The 20,034-nt window shown below is 30.5% G+C and overlaps 1 protein-coding gene and 1 long non-coding RNA gene across 5 annotated transcripts in view; both read left to right on the top strand.

Moving 5' to 3' along the window:
- Window positions 1–20,034, top strand: part of LOC129974862 (uncharacterized) — a 32,861-nt gene that overhangs the window by 11,355 nt on the left and 1,472 nt on the right. Inside the window, exons 2-3 of one of the 4 annotated variants that reach the window (XR_008784988.1) lie at window positions 3,227–3,347; window positions 15,884–16,231. This is a non-coding gene — a long non-coding RNA (uncharacterized LOC129974862). Of the gene's footprint in view, window positions 1–3,226; window positions 3,348–4,569; window positions 4,796–10,884; window positions 10,968–15,883; window positions 16,232–20,034 lie in introns of those variants that run through there. The other 3 variants (XR_008784987.1, XR_008784985.1, XR_008784986.1) reach the window with 3 other exon arrangements.
- LOC129974861 (zinc finger protein 568-like) lies at window positions 4,802–6,551 on the top strand. The gene has a single exon (XM_056087630.1). The coding sequence runs from the start codon at window positions 5,248–5,250 to the stop codon at window positions 6,238–6,240; it is 993 nt and encodes a 330-aa protein (XP_055943605.1). The 5' UTR covers window positions 4,802–5,247; the 3' UTR covers window positions 6,241–6,551.

The following is a 20,034-nucleotide window of genomic DNA, read 5'->3' on the forward strand; positions in this document are numbered from 1 at the left end:
TCATTATGAGCAGATCGATTCATTAACAATGTTTAAATTTAAATGCATCAAACACTAAGAAAATAAAACGAATCGTTTAAAATAAACGGTTGAAAACAGGTTTTAAAAAAAACTACTTAAAAAACGTTGTACTTAAAACTATAAGCATATACATGTTGTCATGGCAACAATCAGAACAGAATGCGCATGCGTGAATTTTCTTCGCCGGTTACGTAACGCAAATACGTGATTTTTTCTACGCCAGTTGGGGTAACGCTATGCGGATTAGAAATTTTTAATTTCCTTTATTCTGTTTTATTTTAATTCAAAAGTACTTCAGAATGAATCTGAAAGATTGATTCATTAACAATGTTTAATTTTAAATGCATCAAACATTAAGAAAATAAGCAGAACCGATTGAAATAATCCGCCGAAAAATTTTAACCCTAGCCTCATTACTGTTGGGAGAAAAAAAACAACGGAAGCCTTTCTCGTTTGGCGCTGGGGATAATGGAAGATTTTTTTTGGCGGAAAAGTTGGCGGTGGGGAAAATGGAAGATTCTTTTGGCGGGAAAGTTAGTTTTTAATTAATAATTAAAATTCTAATTAAAATTTCAAAAAAAGGGACCCCAGGTGCACATTCCCGACCTCTAAGGTATACATGTACCAAATTTGATAGCTGTATGTCAAATGACCTGGCCTGTAGAGCGCCAACACACACACACACACACATTGAGCTTTATTATAAGTATAGATTACATTCGAGAAGATGCAACTCTCCAATACCATCCTGAAGTGGTGAAGATTTTTGCCGACGAATCTGTCAATCCCACACTGAAGGGGGACAATTGCCCCCCTGATAACGCCGCCTCTGGTAAGCACCTTTGCAGGGGCCTTTTGTCATATTATGTACTAAAACCTGAAAAAAAAATCTTTATTCCCTGAAGTGGTGCGACTAGACTGACGTATAAAGTATGTAAATCCTAGTAATTTTGTGTATAAAGGTACGTGAATTTTAGTTCAATAAAAACAAGAATAATGGAAGTAGTTGCTTTAGAGAAAAATATATGCAATAAATTACATAATTTTCATATATATAAGAACAAAATTTTTAAAAAGTGAAATGGAATGAGTTGTCTCAATGCCATTGACTTCATAAATATAGCTAAATATTTAATGGCCAAAATTGTGGAAAACTTTTTTGGTATAAAACTCCCCGCATTTTTTAGATTTGTTGGTTCATAAGTTATGGCATCAATTTCAAGATCATTTAAACAAAAATTTTATAAAATAATTTTTGTAATGGATATTTGTATTGGAAAACAGTAGTAAAGAAGTAAAAAGGAAACATAGAAATAATGACATAAGTAAAAAGTCTTACTTATGACAGTTAATTCTTATTTGGATAATATTTAGCAACAATTACGAATTTTGGAAGGTCGTACCTTATAGTTCATCAATGCGTTTAGTTCTTCAGTTGTTATGATGTCATTTATTGTTTCATTAATTGCGCTTTAATAACTAGATTACTTCTGTGTAACAAGTTTCTTAGTTTGCTTCATAGATTTTCTATTTTGATAAAGTTGCTAAATACGATTCCCTTAAAGTCAGCTTTTACATACAATTGCAACGTAACATAGTTGATTCCTGATAAATTTTAGATTCTTCATTCTCTAGAAAAGACCACATACAGAAGGTGGTAGTTTTGGAATGAGTATTTCATTTATGAACTTTGGGGCATTTATATTCTCATTGATCACACTAAATCAACAAAATCACCCATGAATTTTGTTGTCATATAACCCCAGATCATAACACTTACGGGGTGTTTAACATCATTGTAATGTAATCAAGTCTTACTGTTCGTTTAATTATCCTGAGACGACCACTTTCTGACTATTCTATCTAACTAATAGGTGAGACGCGGAAAGAAGTGCGCATTTCCGGAATTAACTTTATTGCTAAATGCAAACACCCCTCTTTTACTCTTTTGTCTCAACCCCATTTGGCTGAATTAAATTCATTCTAACGATACGCGAAGGGCTTTAGAATCCGTTGACAAACAATACAACACACAATACAAATATTTAACACTTTGTTATTTTTAATATACTGACTGGCACATATATGCATGAAAACGATTTAATTAGTTGTCGAATAGTATAGCACGCGAAAGCATCAGATTTTGTATAAACATTTACACTAATGGTCAAAAGTATTGCAAGTTTAAGAAATTTCACGTTTTTTCAAGAATAAGCCCCTCAAAAGTAATATATATTTTTTTTCATTTAAAGTGATATTTCTTTATGTCCATATGTTAAATTAGTCTAAAGGCAAGTTATAATTAAGTTATTGAACAAAAAAATTATTTAATTTCGAAAAGAATAAAATACAAACACAATGCACAGTATCGGAATTCATTTTGGTTCCTCAAGTTTTTTTTATCAGAAAAGATAGTAAAAGTGTTCAAGTTAACTGAAAAGCATCCAATATTTGGTTAGATTGCCTCTGGCTTTAATCTCAGCATCCATTGTATTAGATATGAAATCCACAAGGTTTTGCAACACTTCTTTCGTTATTTCATGGTGCCAAACTTTAATTATTGTTTTTTGAAGTTCTCATTTTATTCTTGAATTATTCTGTTATTTTCTTTCCCATTATATTCCATAACTTCTCAGTGGGGTTTAAATCGGATGACTTTCCTGGTCATTCGAAAAAATAATACTATGTTTTACAAATGCAGCTTTAACCTAAAATAACGAATTTCTCGATATAGATTCCAGAACTGAAATGAAATAAAATTTAAAATTAATTGTAAAGTTTTTCTTATCTTTTTCGATGTATGATAGGGTGCTAGAGTTGGCTGAAATATCCATTTCTGCCTTTGGAACATGTCACGAGCTCTACGGAGCAATTGATCCTTCAGTACACCAACATACTTGTCAACATTCATGGTTCCCTGTACAAAATTATGTCGTCCAGTTGTTTGATATGGTATGCACCCCCACACCATTATGCGTTCTAGACGTTTTGATGTACAAACTAGGTATTCTGGCCTCGTAGTCTCGTTTGCTTTACGCCAAACGTAGCCAGGCTTGTCAGACATTAAAGAAAAGTGATTTCCGTATTTGAATATAACTTGTCTCCATTCCAAAGTACTCCAATTTTTATGCACCTTGTTCCCTCCCCCCCTTCCAATCGTTTTTTCCATATTGATTTCGTCGATAGTGTTTTTTTCTTCTTCTAGGTACTCGTGCCTTATAACCATCTTTACAGAGACTCCTGCGAACTGTTCTGGGACTGGCAATGACAGACGTGGACTCATTCCATTCTCGATCAAGTGTAACTTTAATCTAATATATCTAAAGGTACTAAGGTTTTCAGATAATTATCTTAGAATTAATCTAATATATCTAAAGGACGCTACTCAAGTATTAAAGCAAAATTTTTCTTCCTGATATTTCAAGTATGAAAACACTGTATTATATAGTTGATGAAACAATGAAAACGATTTGAAATTTTCGCAACAAAATGTGTTATTAAAAACTAGACTTTAAAAAAATATTTTCACTAAACTACCAAAAAAAAATTGTCAGTATTCGGGGGGTGGGGAGGGAAATTGCACGGTAGAAAAACTGGTATCGTGAAAAAGAAAATTTTTATATTATTATTTTAAAGTGTTATAGAAATCAATTTAATAAAATAATACTGTTGAGAATTTTCAGGAAAAATATTAAAATTTTATTTTATTTTCAATTAATTAAAATTTTAAAAAAAACATTACTTGTTGCACATTCTAACCCTCCAAACAATATTTGTGCCAAATTTCGTTTCCCTTGACCAATCAATTTATTCTGTGGCACGACAACTCACACTGCGCGTTCTCTTTTATTCTAAGTAAATATACATAATGCAGTTCCTTTATCTCTTATGTAACTGGATGTAAATAGTTTAAAGGATGTGTTATTTCTTCTACAACTATCAAATTTCTTTCAAGTGCACCACGTGAAAAAACTTTATGAAACTCTATTTTTTTCTTTATTATCTCTCTTTCTCTCTCCTTTTCTATTTGTGTGAGCGTGCGTGCGTGTGTATTTAACTAAATTAAACTCGTCTATTTTTCAGACATCATGTAAAAATGTAATTCTAAAAGAAGTTTCTTTACTTTAGCTTAAGATTCGATAGTTTAACATTTACATTAATTGAATTAAATGCATAACCTAATTTTAACATATTTAAAGAGAATTTTTAGTAAAATATGCTATGAGACATTGACTTCTTGATATGAGATTTGATTGATTTTTTTTTTTTTCATATTTATACAAACATTACATTTCTTTAAAAAACATTTATAACTAAGACATGAAAATACTGTACGTTTTATGTATAATACACATTATTAAAAATAAATCGCATAATATAGTGCGTGTTAAAAATATATTGCATATTTCGTTATATACATAATACATATTATAATAAATTGTAATATATTGACAATATATTTTTATTTCATTTTTATAGGTTTGTAATTTTCTTAATTTTCATCGTTTAGTTTCAGGTGCAAAGATTAATAAAATTTTCTTTTGTTAGGTTATGGAACAGACGAAAAGAGCAAAAATATCGCCTATAAATCATCAAGATTAAATATACGAACGATAGAAGTTTAACAATTCCTGTTCGTCAGTCAATACGCTCAAGGTTAAATCTATGCAGTTAACGCTCTACTTTTCAACACGGTTTACAATCTCATATCATTGAACAGAAAAGCTATTACCTTATATATGCAATAAAAAAAAAGTAGTTCTCTGAAAATTTAAAAAAAAAAAAATCTATCGATTTTTGTAAAATATATATCATGCACAAGCAGCATATCTAATGGATACTTTTGCTTAACTTAATAGTACTTATGTTTTAATATGATGAAACCTTTTAATCAGATCTAACTTTTGTTGCAAAAGATTTTATAAAAAGCATGCTTTAACGAAGCATATTTTAACACCTGTGAAAGAAAAGCCTATCTGTGGATCATACAATATAAAATATTTTCAAATCAATGCACTCCAATTTGGAATATATGCAAGCTTACGAAAGAATTCTGCAAAATGTGTACTAAAATCTTTTCTGTGCAGGAATATATAATACCGCAAACATCGACGCATAATATTGAGAAACCATTTGTTTGTGATGTGTGCAATAAAGGGTTTTGTCTACGGGAAAGTTTAAAGATACATTTAAGGACATACGCCAGATAATCCATATGGTTGTTATATGGGCTATAAAGTATTTTCTCACAAAGGAAGGTTAAAGACACATACGAAAAAGAAACCGTGTATTTGTGATGTTTGCAATAAAGCGCTTTCTGTACTGGTAAGTTTAAAGAGACATTTAAGAACGCATACGAAAGAGAAAATGTATGTTTGTGAGATTTGCAGTAAAGCGTTTTCTGAACCAGGAAATTTAAAGAAACATTTAAGAATACATACCAAAGAGAAACCGTATGTTTGTGAGGTTTGCAATAAAGCGTTTACGGAAAAAGGAAATTTAAAAATACATTTACTGACGCATGCGAAAGAGAAACCATGTATTTGTGAGGTTTGCAGTAAAGCGTTTTCTCACAAAAAATATTTAAAGAGACATTTAAGGACGCATGCGAAAGAGAAGCCGTATGTTTGTGAGATTTGCAGTAAAGCATTTCCTCAAGAAGGAAGTCTAAAGAGACATTTAAGATTGCATACCAAAGAGAAACCGTATGTTTGTGAGATTTGCAATAAAGCGTTTTCTGAGGAAGTAAGTTTAAAGATACATTTACTTACGTATACGAAAGAAAAACCACATATTTGTGAGATATGCAATAAACCTTTTTCTAAACGAGGAAATTTGAAGAGACATTTAAGGACGCATACGAAAGAAAAACCATATATTTGTGAGGTTTGCAGTAAAGCTTTTTCTCAAGAAGAAAGTTTAAAGAGACATTTAAGGACGCATACAAAAGAGAAACCGTATATTTGTGAGGTTTGCAGTAAAGCGTTTTCTCGCGAAGGATGTTTAAAGAGACATTTAAGGACGCATACGAAAGAGAAACCATATATTTGTGATGTATGCAACAAAGCGTTTTCTCAAAGAAGTGGTTTAAAGACGCATTTAAGGACGCATACGAAAGAGAAACCGTATGTTTGTGAGGTTTGTAGTAAAGCGTTTACTCGAAAAGAAAGTTTAAAGATACATCTACTGGCTCATACAAAAGAAAAACCGCACCTTTGAAATATATGCAATAAAAGTTTTTCCAGTGGAAACATTTTATAAAAATATTTTCTGACAGATGCGAAACAAAAACTACCCTATGTAATAAGGCATTTACTGCAAAAGGAAATTTGCAGTTCCATTTACCGACCCATTCAAAAGAGTGGCTACATGTTTGTGATCTGTGTAATAATAAAGTATTTTCTGGTCTAAACATTGTAAGGAGATATTCATTGACGCATGCAAAAGAAAATCCTCATGCTTGCAAGATATGCAACAACACGTTTTCTTTGCGAGGAAATATGAAAGTGCGTTTATAGATTGATACGAAATGAAAATGTGAGCAATAAAGCATTTTCTAAACCAGTAAGTTTAAAGAAACATTTACTAACGCATGCAGGAAAACTCCGCATGTTTGTGATGTACACAAGAAAAAATTTTCTCGACGAAGTAATTACCGAAATAATCACTGACGTATAGTATTGAGTAACCGCATCGCTACAAATTGTAAACTTAAGGTGTTTTTTTTTCTAGAGGGAAATTTGTAGTTGCATTTTCTGACACATACGGAAGAGAAATCTTATATATGTATGTGAATGTTGTCCATAATATATATGTTTTTATGTACGGCGTAAAATATATATATATATATGTTTTTTTACTTAAAGGAAACATTAAGAAGAAGTTTTTTGCTAGTTAATGGAATACATATGTATTCCAGTTGGCCCGTGCATCGCATGATTAATATGCTTGCACGAGAACTCAGCTTAAACTCCGACGCCATCTTGATGAAAGCAGAATCATAGTAGAGCAGGTACTGCAATTAGAGGTATCTGGCCCTCGTTATCTCTGATTCCAGTGATTCTATTCGACAGCCAGATCTGGTTACTTAAGGTGGTAGAGTAGAATTCGAAGAGAACGCAGGAGTCGATGAAGGCTCAGGTACTGATTGCTTTGAAGATGGAATTTCAGCTGATGGTGGCTATATGATTGGTGCAGATGACAAATGACAATTTTCGAAGAATGCGTTCTTCACACGATAACTGCCGATCATAGATTCTTTGCCGTTCTTCTCAATTGTGAAGGTTTTATCAGTACGTCTGAGTACACAGTAAGGGCCATCATGCTGTGCGTGCAGGGTTTTTTAATTACGTCGTGTCGGACGAACACATAAGAGCAAGACTAAAGCTTGATATTTCAACACATTTTTATTATCATAAGATGTAGCTAACACAGGTTTGAGTTGCTCCATCACAGTTCGTAAATTTTGTCAAAACCCATGAGACTCCACGTTAAGTGAAGTGGTCTCAAAAATTCCGCAGATAGTTGCAGGGTTAAGACATATCAGTTTTGCTTATGTGCATCGGAGATCCCCCTTTAATGCCGTTCTGAGTCCGAGTAAAACTAGTGGAATGGATTCAGTCCATTTTGAGGGTGCGTGACATCTGAGACTGTTTTAAAGAACGATGAAATCGCTCGATTTATTATTTATCACAATTATTTGCAACAGAGCTCGAGATCGAAGTAAAATTAAAAAAGAAATTTAATTGCATATATTAAAAAGAAATTATGTATGTGGAAACTGTTAACAGATCTCATCTCCTGTATGGCACCATGTTGCGTCATGCATCACATGATGCTTTCCCGCCATTACTGGCAGACGAGAATTGGGTAGTGAGTCTGTAAGACGCACAGCTCACGCTCATGTATCTTTATGTGTTCTTTGTTAGCTTTTTCTAAAAAACTCTATAGCTCTTTATATAAAAACTCTCTTTTTCTATAACTCTAAAAAATTAAAATATCATTTCATTGGAATTTAACATAATTTATTTGAATTATGCAACTGAGATATATATATTTTAATATACAAATTTATTTTTTATTGATGCGATCAAATGATCAAACTCACATATTTCCATATTTCTTTATAATTACACTGTCAGATCTATGTATTTAATAGCACCAAATACCCAACTATATGTTTAAAAATATTCCTTGAAAATATATACTGGCACTGAAATATATATAACAGTACATTAATCAAATCATATTTTTCTTTAAATAAATAGAAAAACTTTCAATTGAGGCTTATTTATAATATAAAACAAAAAATATTTGCTGTATGTTACAAAAACTGCATCTAAATAAATAACATAGCATTGCATTTGGTATTCTGGGATATGTTTGTAAATAAATTGTTCTACTCTTAAATTAATTTAGGTATTTAATTAAATAATAAAAAATAAACCAATCAATTAGTTGATACAGGTGAGAAATTTATAATGTATTCTTTACTTGTGCCATAATCTGTCTTTATTTTTAATTCAATAACACTGTCTTAAAAATAAAAGGCATCTACATTTCATAATTCTAAAGACACATTTCCAATCATTTTTGAACATGCAGCATTAGCAATACAGCTCGGAAACTTGGCAAAGAAATCATGTGTACTGAAAAAACTGTTTTTCACTATGAGCAAAATTTTGCTACTGGCTCTAGAGTCTAGTACCACAACCCCCGATAGGGGGTCGTGCTAGTACTAGTACCAAATGTTGTGTCATTCAAGTTTTATTAACTAAACACATCTTTAAACCTTGATTATTATAGACAAACATTATTTATTTGCACAGTTAATTTTTTCAAATATTTTTTTTTTTCATTCATATATGACTGTATTAATAAAGCACATTTTGTTTTCTGTGTTCACATGATAGGTCTTAATGCTTGAGTTTTTAAATAAAATGAAATTTCTTTTAACTTAGGTTTGAAAATTAATGCTTTTAAAATAAATACTTTTCACATGTGAAACTTCAAGTGATATTATATTGTTCCTTAAAGAATTATGATTACAAAAGAAATAAAAATAATTATTAATATTTTTATTATTCCTATAAAATTTATTGATATGAAATTTGAGATGAATAATTACTTAAATGTATTTATTTATTTGACTCAAATGTATCTATCAAGGCTCTATTAGGGCCTAAAACGGGCCGTTGGTTTAAAGATTCCAGAAAAAACATTCAAAAGCGAAAAATAAGGTAAACAAAAAAGTAAATTGTCGTGTTTGCTGCTCGTGAAAGCTGTGCCATCTTTTGGAGCATGCACAGTTTTGCCTTTGGTAAATTGTTACGGGCGCGGACTAAGGTCTAGTTTTCAATTCCGGATCTTCAAACGAAAAACGATTTGGAATCCGCACTTGGATACGGGGTTGTGAAGTGCATAGTAACTGGATTTTGTCGAAGAAAAGTCTTCATTAATCACTTAAATAAATATATCACCACTTAAATAAATATTTATTCTGAATAATAAGCACAATCATAATCAAAGTGCATGTGATTTAAAATGTACATTCAAAGTCTTAATTGCCCTCTTGTTTGGTACTGAAATAAAGGTAACTAAATTTTAATGGATATACATTCTTTTTCATATTGCAGGAGTGTTTTTTTTTTATGCATTCTAATAGATGTCCTGTTAAACCAGCTAATTTTACCAGACACATGTTTAAACTAGAAATTGTATTTAAATAATTAACTCTAGCACCATACATTGCAGATTCCCTCAATGTTTATCAATTGGGTTCTACAGTTAACTTACCTATTACTGCATTAAAACTGAATTTGTCATTTCTTTCTATCACAAATTTAGTTATCTATATACAATAAGGGTTTTTTTTTACAACCTATCACTGCGGCTAAGAGTTCTTTTTCTATTTGACTATGATTTTGCAGTGTTGCAGTTACTGATGAAGATGCATATGCTATAATGTATCCCTTTTGTAGCAAAAAAATTTCCGAAGCCATATTGCTTAGCATCAATTGAAGTTGTTGACAGTCTATCTTTGTTATAAAATGATAGAACAATTTAATTTTTAGCATATATGTAATATTTGGTCTTCAAATACTTTTTCTTCATTTGAACTCTTCTCTTATTATTTCTGTGCTTTTTTATGGTAGAGGTAAAGTTTGAAATTCTTTTGCCCTTAAGTGATTGAAGGACGGCAGATGTTTCATGATAATTCATTATTTGAATTACCTCATTTCTAGATTCTATTGCTCTGCAATATTGTATATCCTGATCTGAAGGTGGATCCGATTTAATCAAAATGTTTTCTTTAATAGCTGTATCTTTTATACTGGTAATCAAAAAGTCTCTTATTAAGATTCCTTCTTGCTATTTCAAAACTACAATTTAAGTCATTTGATTTAATGATGAAAGAATTAACATTTTCATACTGAGCAAAAAAAATTTATATCCTACAATAATGGTATTTTTCTTGTAAGGAATAATCATTGAAACTTTTGTAACCATACCACACTTTTCTGAAACTCAGTATTTAAATCAAAGCCTATATTTATAAAACATTTTTCACCCCTTGGTTTAACAGCAAAACTTTTGCCTTTTTTTGTTTATTTTTCCTGAAGCTTCTAATTATATGAATAATCTTTGTTTAAATATCTGCCAGTTTTGTACTAAATTACTTTCTAACTTTAAATTTGATGACAATGTGGCTTCCTACTTGAAATATAGGAATATAATCCATATTAATTACAAAAGTGGAACAGAACTTAATCCAAAAATTAATTTCATTCTGTCACCTTGTTTTAAATATTGCTGTTATAAATTTGTTTAAAGGTAATTTATTTTAATTTCTTATACTTTTAGCAAAAATCTGCAAGTTCAGCTGCATTGACTGAAATGTAGATTAAAGAACATATTCCAAAGAAATTATTTTGTCCAATTTAAATAAGGTTTTATAGAATGAAACATGTAAAATCATTTAAGTATTTTTCCATATATTTTGTATAAATGCTTTTGATGTGAGTTTCGATATGGTATTACCTGTTGTAACAATAAGATTTCATTTCATAATGTGCATTTATTTTTAAAGTTAAAGTTAAATTTTAAGAATTATTATAAATTCTGTCAACTTCTAAGTCAGAACTTTTTATAACCAATAAATTTTGCAGTGTTTAAACTGGTACCACTGGTATTAATTGTTTATTATTAATTTTTTTTTACTAACAATTTTGTTATCAGTGCTGAATTAAGTTCTGTATTAACTCGTAAGTGAAACAAATTTTGCACCTCTCCCTAATCTCAGAATTTTACATTTAAATAGGCTAAATATATAAACTCTGTATGAAGAACTTTTAAGGAGCGAATATTGTGAAAGGCTTAAATATTCAATATTCATTTGGAGATCCTTTGAAAATGGTTTCATTATCTCTTGTAAATATTAGTATATATATACATATACATATAAAGTTTAATAAAAGAAGTATTGAAAAACATTAAGATATATTAATCAAAAATATTATTTATTATAACATTTACTAGAACATCATATCTTGATAGAAGGTGAGAAAATTTTTTCATTATGTCTAAACACATATAAATGTTTTTTTATTCTGAGACTAAACAGAATTATTGAAACTACTGAAAAATTTTGATACAAAATCTGAATGTTTTTGTAGAGAAGGGGTAGAAATTTATCACCTCTTCTTGTTCTCTACAATCTGCAAATAACGATTGTTTATTGCTGTTATTTTTCTGGAACCAGTGATTTCATTTCAGAAATTTATTATAATAATTTTCTGCTTTATTCTTTTCGTATATTGAATTTTTAATCTCTAAGAAGAGTAATTTCTCTGTATAAAATGTTAATACTACCTATTTAAAGGATCTTAATGAACATTGTATAATTATTATTTCTTCTTTCCTCCCCTCCCTTTTTTTTACTCTAAAGATATATGTTAATTTTAAATAAAGAGATGTAATCACAGTTAATTTAAGATTTATAAATGTTAAACTATATGAAATTGATCCTTTTGCTTACCATTGTTATTTGGTTTATTTATTTCAATATTTTAAAATGTGGTTTCAAAATGGAATTGAATTGAATATACTTCACACATATTATTCGTCTGAGTATTTGAGCTGATAAATATTTTTGAATGAAGGGAATATTTTTGAGCTAGTATAAAAATAATTCCAGTATTTAATTATTGTTGAGGACACTCTAAAAACGTTTTTACTTTCTAGGATACTATTTAAATATAAATTTCCAACTCACATTATTTGAATATTTATATTTCAATCTATTTTTCTCACTTTTTTTTTATATAGTAACCATATGCTGTTATGTACTATATTATAAAGCAGTTTTTGATTTACGATCCATAATGAGACATTTATTAAGCGATGGAGAAATCGTATCTTTGTGATTATCTTATAAAGTATTTTAAGAGTGAAAATATTTTTATGATATATTGGCGTATACGAATGAAAAGGTACGAAAGTAATTTTTATATTAATTAATTTTTAATTAATTACACATACAATGAAGGTAGATAAACACATACATTTTATATCTGCAATGTATTAAAAGAACTCTTCCTCTCGTCTATTGAAAGTATCATTTATTAAACTCTATAAAATAATTTAGACTTATTTTTATTGATTCATCCAGAAGAGAAGACTCGTATTTGTAACTTGAACAGTAAATTAGTTTTGGGGGCAAAAAAACTTAATAAACAATCGATAGATATGAATGAGAAGCCACAGAAAGCTGATAACGTGCGAAGTACGTAGAAATGTGTAATAAGTACACTAATTGAAATTAACATTCATTGCAAAAAGAACTTCCTATATAATTTGGCATGTTTCTGAGGGGAAAAAAGATCTTAATATAATTTATTTGCACATTGAAAAAGACAATTTTTTTCTTCATTTCCTGTCATTTGCTTTTAATATAATCTGTGGGCTTTTTCTCCCTACACTTCTTTCCCGAAGAGAATTATTTTCATTACTTTTGCGAAGTGCAAGAAGGCATTTAATTTTTTGTTTAATGAATTGATTATATTTTAATATATATATATTTATGTAACCACTGTAATCTTCTATTTGTTTTAAATTTTAACCTCAAGAGTAAAGATTCATGGGAGGAAAAAAAAAAAAAAAGGCAGGTGTATGGAAACAATGAACCAAAAAAAAAAAAAAACGCTATTTCCAAAACAATAAAAATAAATATATCAGAAATTTAAAATCATGAAATTAAGATATGAAAAAATTTGATTACAAGTAATATTTCCTGTGAACAAACTGGTTCGCCACTACACTAATGTTGAATAAGTGTAATAAGCGCTATATTCATCAAAATCACAGAAAAAAGAAAACTCACGTGATTGTCAAATCCAATGCAAATATCTGCTGACTTCTGCAAAATTTCATCAGTACATTTGCGTCAGATCTTTTATTTGGAACTGAATTTCATAAAGCATAAAAAATATAAATTATTTAGATAGAACTTTTACATTCAAAGTTTTGCTATATAAAGCATGTTTTCAAAAGGCATTCAGTAAGTCTCGTGAATGTAGAGTAGTGAAGCACTTTAGTAAACCATTTTGAAATCAAAACAGTTTGAAGTGAAATATATTCTGGTTTATAACAGAGGAATTGTATGTCTGTGAGATTCGCTGTGTAGCATCTTCTGACATTTATTGATGCATACCAAACAACAACCGTATGTTTGTAATGTGTGCAGTAACATGCTTTCTCGGAAGGAACATTTAAAAAAAATTTACTGATGCGTGCGAAAGAGAAGCTGTACGCCTGAAGCATCTGCAATAATTTGTTTTCTCAGATAAGAAGTTTAAAGACACATACGAGAGAGAAACCGTATGTTTTTGAGGTTTGCAGTAACGCGTTTTCTCAGAAAGGAAATTTAAAGAAACATTTGTTGACTCATACGAAAGAGAAACCGTATCCCTGAGGGATGTGCAATAAAGCGTTTACTCAGCAAGGAAGTTTAAAGAGACATTTACTGATCCATATGAAAGAGAAACCGTATGCTTGCCGTAAGTGTTACAAAGCATTGTCGGATCAAAGTACCTTAAGAAAATATTTACTAACCTATTCGAAAGACAAACCATATGTTTGTGATATCTGCAACTACACATTTACTCCTCAGGAACATTTAAACAGGCATTTATTGACTCTTATGGAATAGAAAGTGCATGTTTGTAGTATCTGCAATAAGGAGTTTACTCATCAACGAAATTTGGAGGAACATGTAAATACTATTAAAAAAGAAAATCTGTTGCTTGTATTATGTGTAATAAAACATTTTCCGATCCAATCTGTTGAAGAAAATATATACTTTCGTTTATGCAAAGAAACATACCTTTGTCATTAACTTATATAGAGAATTTTTTGAACGAAGAAAATTTTTAATGATACGTTTGCTAACCCATATGAATTAGAAATACGGATGTAGTTTTTGTAGTCCTTTTTTCGTAACTAATTACACATACACTGAATATAGAAATATACTAAGATTTTACATCTACAATTTGTTTAGAAGAGCTTTTTCTCTACTATTGTGAATTAAGTTTTAAACTCTGTAGAATAATTTAGATTTATTTTTATTGATTCCCTTCAGAAAAGAATACTCCTGCCTGTAATTTGAACAGTGTATTTTTTTTTTTCGCAGGGAACTTAAAATAAAAAGAAGTGAAATGGAAACAAATATTTTTCAATAAAAATAAATGATAAGCCATAGAAATATGACTTATATTGAAACGTTTCCTCTGAAAAGGAGATAAGTTACATATATGAATTTTTTTCTATATAGTAATTTGTAGAATATGTAACTCAACAAATCATGTTAAGTTGAGTTACGTATGTGTGAATTCCATTCATTGTGTATGCTTCAAAATTGACATTTTCGTTTTATTATGAATAGTTAAAACGAACGCATTTTCTATGCAATTTAAAACACGTCAAAAAGTTTTTTTTTCGCTCAGCCCCTGAATTTCGTATAATTCGTTCAGTAAAAGTTGATTATAGAAAGCTGCCTATGAGAATAATTATTGCATCGTTGGACGAAAATGCGAAGAAAAAAACGCAATACCAATGTATTGGATGCTGTACATTGGATATTTTGTGAGATAATCGTGGAACCGAGTTTCTAAAAATACAATTGAAAAATGCTGTTAGAAAGCGAGATTTCCGGGTTCACAAGTAGAAACTGATCAAGAAATCGCTTCTGAGAAACTAATGATTATGTCACATGTGAGACGGAACCAAAGAATAGCGATTCTGATGCAGAAACACTGATTTAAAACTTTTACTTTTTCTTATGCTTTACATAGTTTGGAAATTGTTAAAATTTACTCCATGCTACAGAATGTTAATAATGCTGTATTTTCTTCTCTCCAAAAAATCGAAAAACAACGTTTTCAAATCACGAAGAATAAAATAAATTGCCATCCATTATTTAGAAGATACTTTAAATTTTCAAATTAAATATTGCTTAATTATTCGTTGTATATTTAAGTGCCAAAGAAAAAGTTTACCATTTTTGAATTAGGGATATTTTTGTGCAGTGTCTTATTAGACCTCCGTATGTTAAATACAGAAATTTTATTTATTTATTTATTTGGATCCCGATATCATTCCTGACTTAACGAATAAAATTTTCGATGAATTCGTTCAATTAGGCAACAAGTATATTACATTTTAAAAATATCATTTAATTGTAAGAGAAGAAGGTTCTGTTTCATTTTTTTGCATGATGAATTGATTACTTTAAATATATATTTTTATTGAACTGTATTAAGCTTTTATAAATTTTAAAGATTAATGCAGAATTTCTTTTCAGGGAAATTGAAGAAACAAACCTAAATATGTATCGTCTCCAAAAAGAATGGCTATGCAATATTATGAGCTCGATCCGGTACATTTTGTAACAAGCGCAGAATTGGCGTGGAATGCGGGATTAAAATTTACAAAGGTGGAATTACAACTTTTAAGTAACGTAAATGATTATATATGGTTTGAATCGCAAATGAGAGGAGGAATTTGCTTTCTGGGAATATGATATGAAAGAGCAAACAATCCTTACATATCAGAAACTTATGATGATACAAAACCTCGCAAATATATTTTAGCATTAGATGCAAACAATTTGTACGGCTATGTAATGAGCCAACCTCTACCCATCGGAAAGTTTTCGTGGCTAACAAACGAAGAACTTTTAAGTTTTAACATTTTTATGATGAATCTTCTGATGTTGGCTTTATACTAGAAGTTGATTTGTATTGCCCAGAAAGTCTACATCAAAAGACGAACGATCTACCTTTTGCGGTTGAACACTTAAAAATTACATATGACATGCTATCTCCATATACTAAGAATCTCTGTGACAAATTCAATTTAAAACATACTTTTCCTTGTAAAAAAACTTACTCCCAATTTTTATCCCCAAAAAAATTACATAACACACTATCTAAATTTACAGTTTTATATTAAAGAAGGTATGGTAGTAGAAAAAATTCATAAAATACTCGCGTTTAAACAACGACCATGGCTTAAAGATAACATCAATTTTAACAATGAAAAAAGAAAAGCCGCAACCGACGAGTTCACTCGTTCATTTTTTAAAAAATTAAACAATTCTTTTTTCGGACGGTTAATGCTCAACCAAAGGAAGAAAATATCCGTTTTAGGATCAGTCACAGAAAAAGATTGCAGAAAAAATCTTTCTAGTCCTCTATTAGATTATTTTGAACCTGTTAATGACAATTTAATTCTTTTTAAAATGCGCAAGCCGAATTTAATTTTAGATAAACCGATATATGGAGGCTTTTGCATACTTGAACTTTCGAAGCTTCATATGTACAAGCTGTATTATTCTAATTTTAAAAAAATATATATGGTCCTAAATGCAATCTACTCTACATGGATACGGATTCTTTGTATATTTCTATTCGAATCAATGATGCCTTCCTCGATATTAAAAATTATTTTAGTAATATTTTTGATTTGAGTAACTATCCACGCGATCATTTTTTATTTGAACGATTCAAACAAAGGCCGCCTAGGCTTCTTAAAAAGTGAAGCAATTCAACCAATACGAGAGTTTGTTGGATTTAAAGCGAAAATGTATGCTTTTTCGTATGGAGATACGTGTAAAAAAACCGCTAAAGGCATAAAAAATTCAACTCTAAAAAATTTCACATTTGATTCATACAAAGAAGTTTTAATAAAGGAATCTTATGTCAGACAGACCCAATGTTCGATTGTTTCAAAGAAACATGAACTTCATACGATTGTTCAAAACAAAATCGGGCTTTCTGCATTCTATGACAAAAAATACCTTACCGATGGAGGTATTAATTCTTTAGCATATGGGCACTACATGGTCTAAAATAGAGAGGAAGATGAAGACATGTAATGTATTTCAATTTTTGTGTGAGTTTACACAATTGCTAGAAAATGTATCTTTTTTTATTGCTGTGCTTTTATAATGCTTTGTATATTTGCTCTTATATGTATAACCACATTTTTCAAATTGTACTTACATTTCTATTTTGTGGAACCTCTATGTAACTTTTGTATTTTGTAGAAAGCTAATAAAGATCAGGACCTCCTCCCGGAGGTCTGAAGAACTATGCATCCGTCTGTTGTGATTTTTGATATTCAACAGTCGGATGCATTGTTCTACAGGCCATCGAATCGGCCGGATGAGAAATCTCTTTTTTACCTCCGAACTCGAGCAACAATCACGCTCGAGTCGATGTCGGAGAAAACAAAAAATAGATTCTCTGCATACTTTTGTTTTATTGTCTTATGAGAAATATCTTTTTTACCTTCGAACTCGAGCAACAATCACACTCGAGTCGATGTCGGAGAAAAAAACAAAACAGGCGAAGCCTTTAAGGTATTCTACGAGCAAATATTTTCATTATTTCATATTTGCTCGCAAAATATCTAACAGGCTAAATATCCAAAAAAAGTGAGCGAGAAAAGAATGTTAAGTCGATATTCTCATTCCACCACTCTACACTAATGTCAAAAAGGTAAGATGAGGATTTTAATTATGCACATTATCTCTATTCTCCACACCTCTTCCTCTCTGTAGTATTACCGTCGCACTCAAGCAAGTAGTTCAGATATTAGAAAACCTGTCGCCTCATCGCAATCCATATCACGGTTCGACATACTCCGCGCATTGAAACCTGCTACTTCAGCACGCAGCCACACACACATACTCGCGCGCGTGCAAGTGGACCAGATATTAACAACGACACAGCAAGGTGCTCCAGTTATTAGCAACGCAAAATAGGGGTGGTCTAGTTATTAGCACGGTAATACTACTGATGCAACAGAAATTTCAGTTTAAAAACATTTCATCGAAGGCTCTTTGGAAATGAAGCTATGAAAAATTAATGGCATTACTCACAGTTTATAAGTCCAAAGAACAAAACAATCGACGAAGACGACTGATATTAAAGAAGTGTGATAAATGCTGTACTCGACAAGACTATTTACTTTCTGAAAATTGAATGTTACAAATGAAGAAAACTCATCTGATTGGCATATACACTGGAAATACCTATTCACATATAAAATTTCAGCCGTATTTCTTGCATATGCAATTGAATATTTCGCGAGTAACTGAATTTCATAAAGCATCATGAAATTCATCATGAAATTTATACACATGTATGACTGAGAAACTGTATGTCAGCGAGATGTGTAGTGAAGCGTCTTCTCTGCAACAATGTTTACAGCCAGAACTATTGACCCTTAGAAAGGAGAAGCCGTACACTTGTGGTATTTGTAATAACAAGTTTTCTCACATGTCAATTTTAAAGAGTCATGTACTAACACATATAAAAGGAAAGTCATATTCTTGTGAGATGTGCAGTAAAGCGTTTCTCATGAAAGAAGTTTAAAGACACATTTATTGACGCATATGAAAGAAACATCGCACGTTTGTGATAAGTGTTATAAGACATTTTCTGATAGAAGTTCTTTAAAGAGATATTTACTCACGTATTTGAAAGAGAAGTCGTTTATTTGTGATATTTGTTATAAGGCGTTTTCTGATCGGAGAGCTTTAAAGAAGCAGTTAATGATTCATACGAAAGAGAGACCATATGTTTGACACCTGCAATCGCTCGTTCACCCACAATGGAAATTTAAAGAGGCATTTATTGACTCATACGAATGAGAAACCCTATGTTTGTAATATATGTTCTAAGACATTTTCTGATCGGAGCACTTACAAAAACCATTTACTGAGTATACGATAGAAAAACCATATGCTTGCGACTTGTGTTCTAAGGCATTTTCTGATGAGAACGATTTAAAGAAACATTTACTGACCCATACGAAAGAGAGACCTTATATTTGTGAAACCTGCATTTGCACTTTTACTAAAAAAGCAAATTTAAAGAGGCATTTATTGATTCATACGAATGAGAAACCGTATATTTGTGATATATGTTCTAAGGCATTTTTTGATCGGAGCAATTTAAGGAATCATTTAATGACGCACACGAAAGAAAAACGTTATGTTTGTGACACCTGCCATCGCTCGTTTACTAGGAATGCAAATTTAAGGAGGCATTTATTGACTCATACGAATGAGAGACCGTACATTTGTGATATATGTTCTAAGACATATTTTGATGGTAGTTCCTTAAAAAGACATTTACGGACGCATACGAAAGAGAAACCATATGTTTGCTATATCTGCTTTAACATGTTTTCTCAAGTAGGAAGTTTAAAGCTGCATTTACTAATGCATACAGGAGAGAAACCGCATCTTTGTAATGTATGTAATATGGCATTTTCACGAAAGGGATATTTAAGCAGACATTTACTGACACATAGTAAAGGGAAACCGTATCCTTGTGAGATGTGCAATAAAGCGTTTTCTCAAAAGAGCAATTTAACCAAACATTTACTCACGCATACGAAAAAGAAATTATACATTTTTGATACGTGCAATTGCTCGTTTCC

The sequence above is a fragment of the Argiope bruennichi genome, chromosome 7, assembly GCF_947563725.1.
Source record: "Argiope bruennichi chromosome 7, qqArgBrue1.1, whole genome shotgun sequence".
Taxonomy (NCBI): domain Eukaryota; kingdom Metazoa; phylum Arthropoda; class Arachnida; order Araneae; family Araneidae; genus Argiope; species Argiope bruennichi.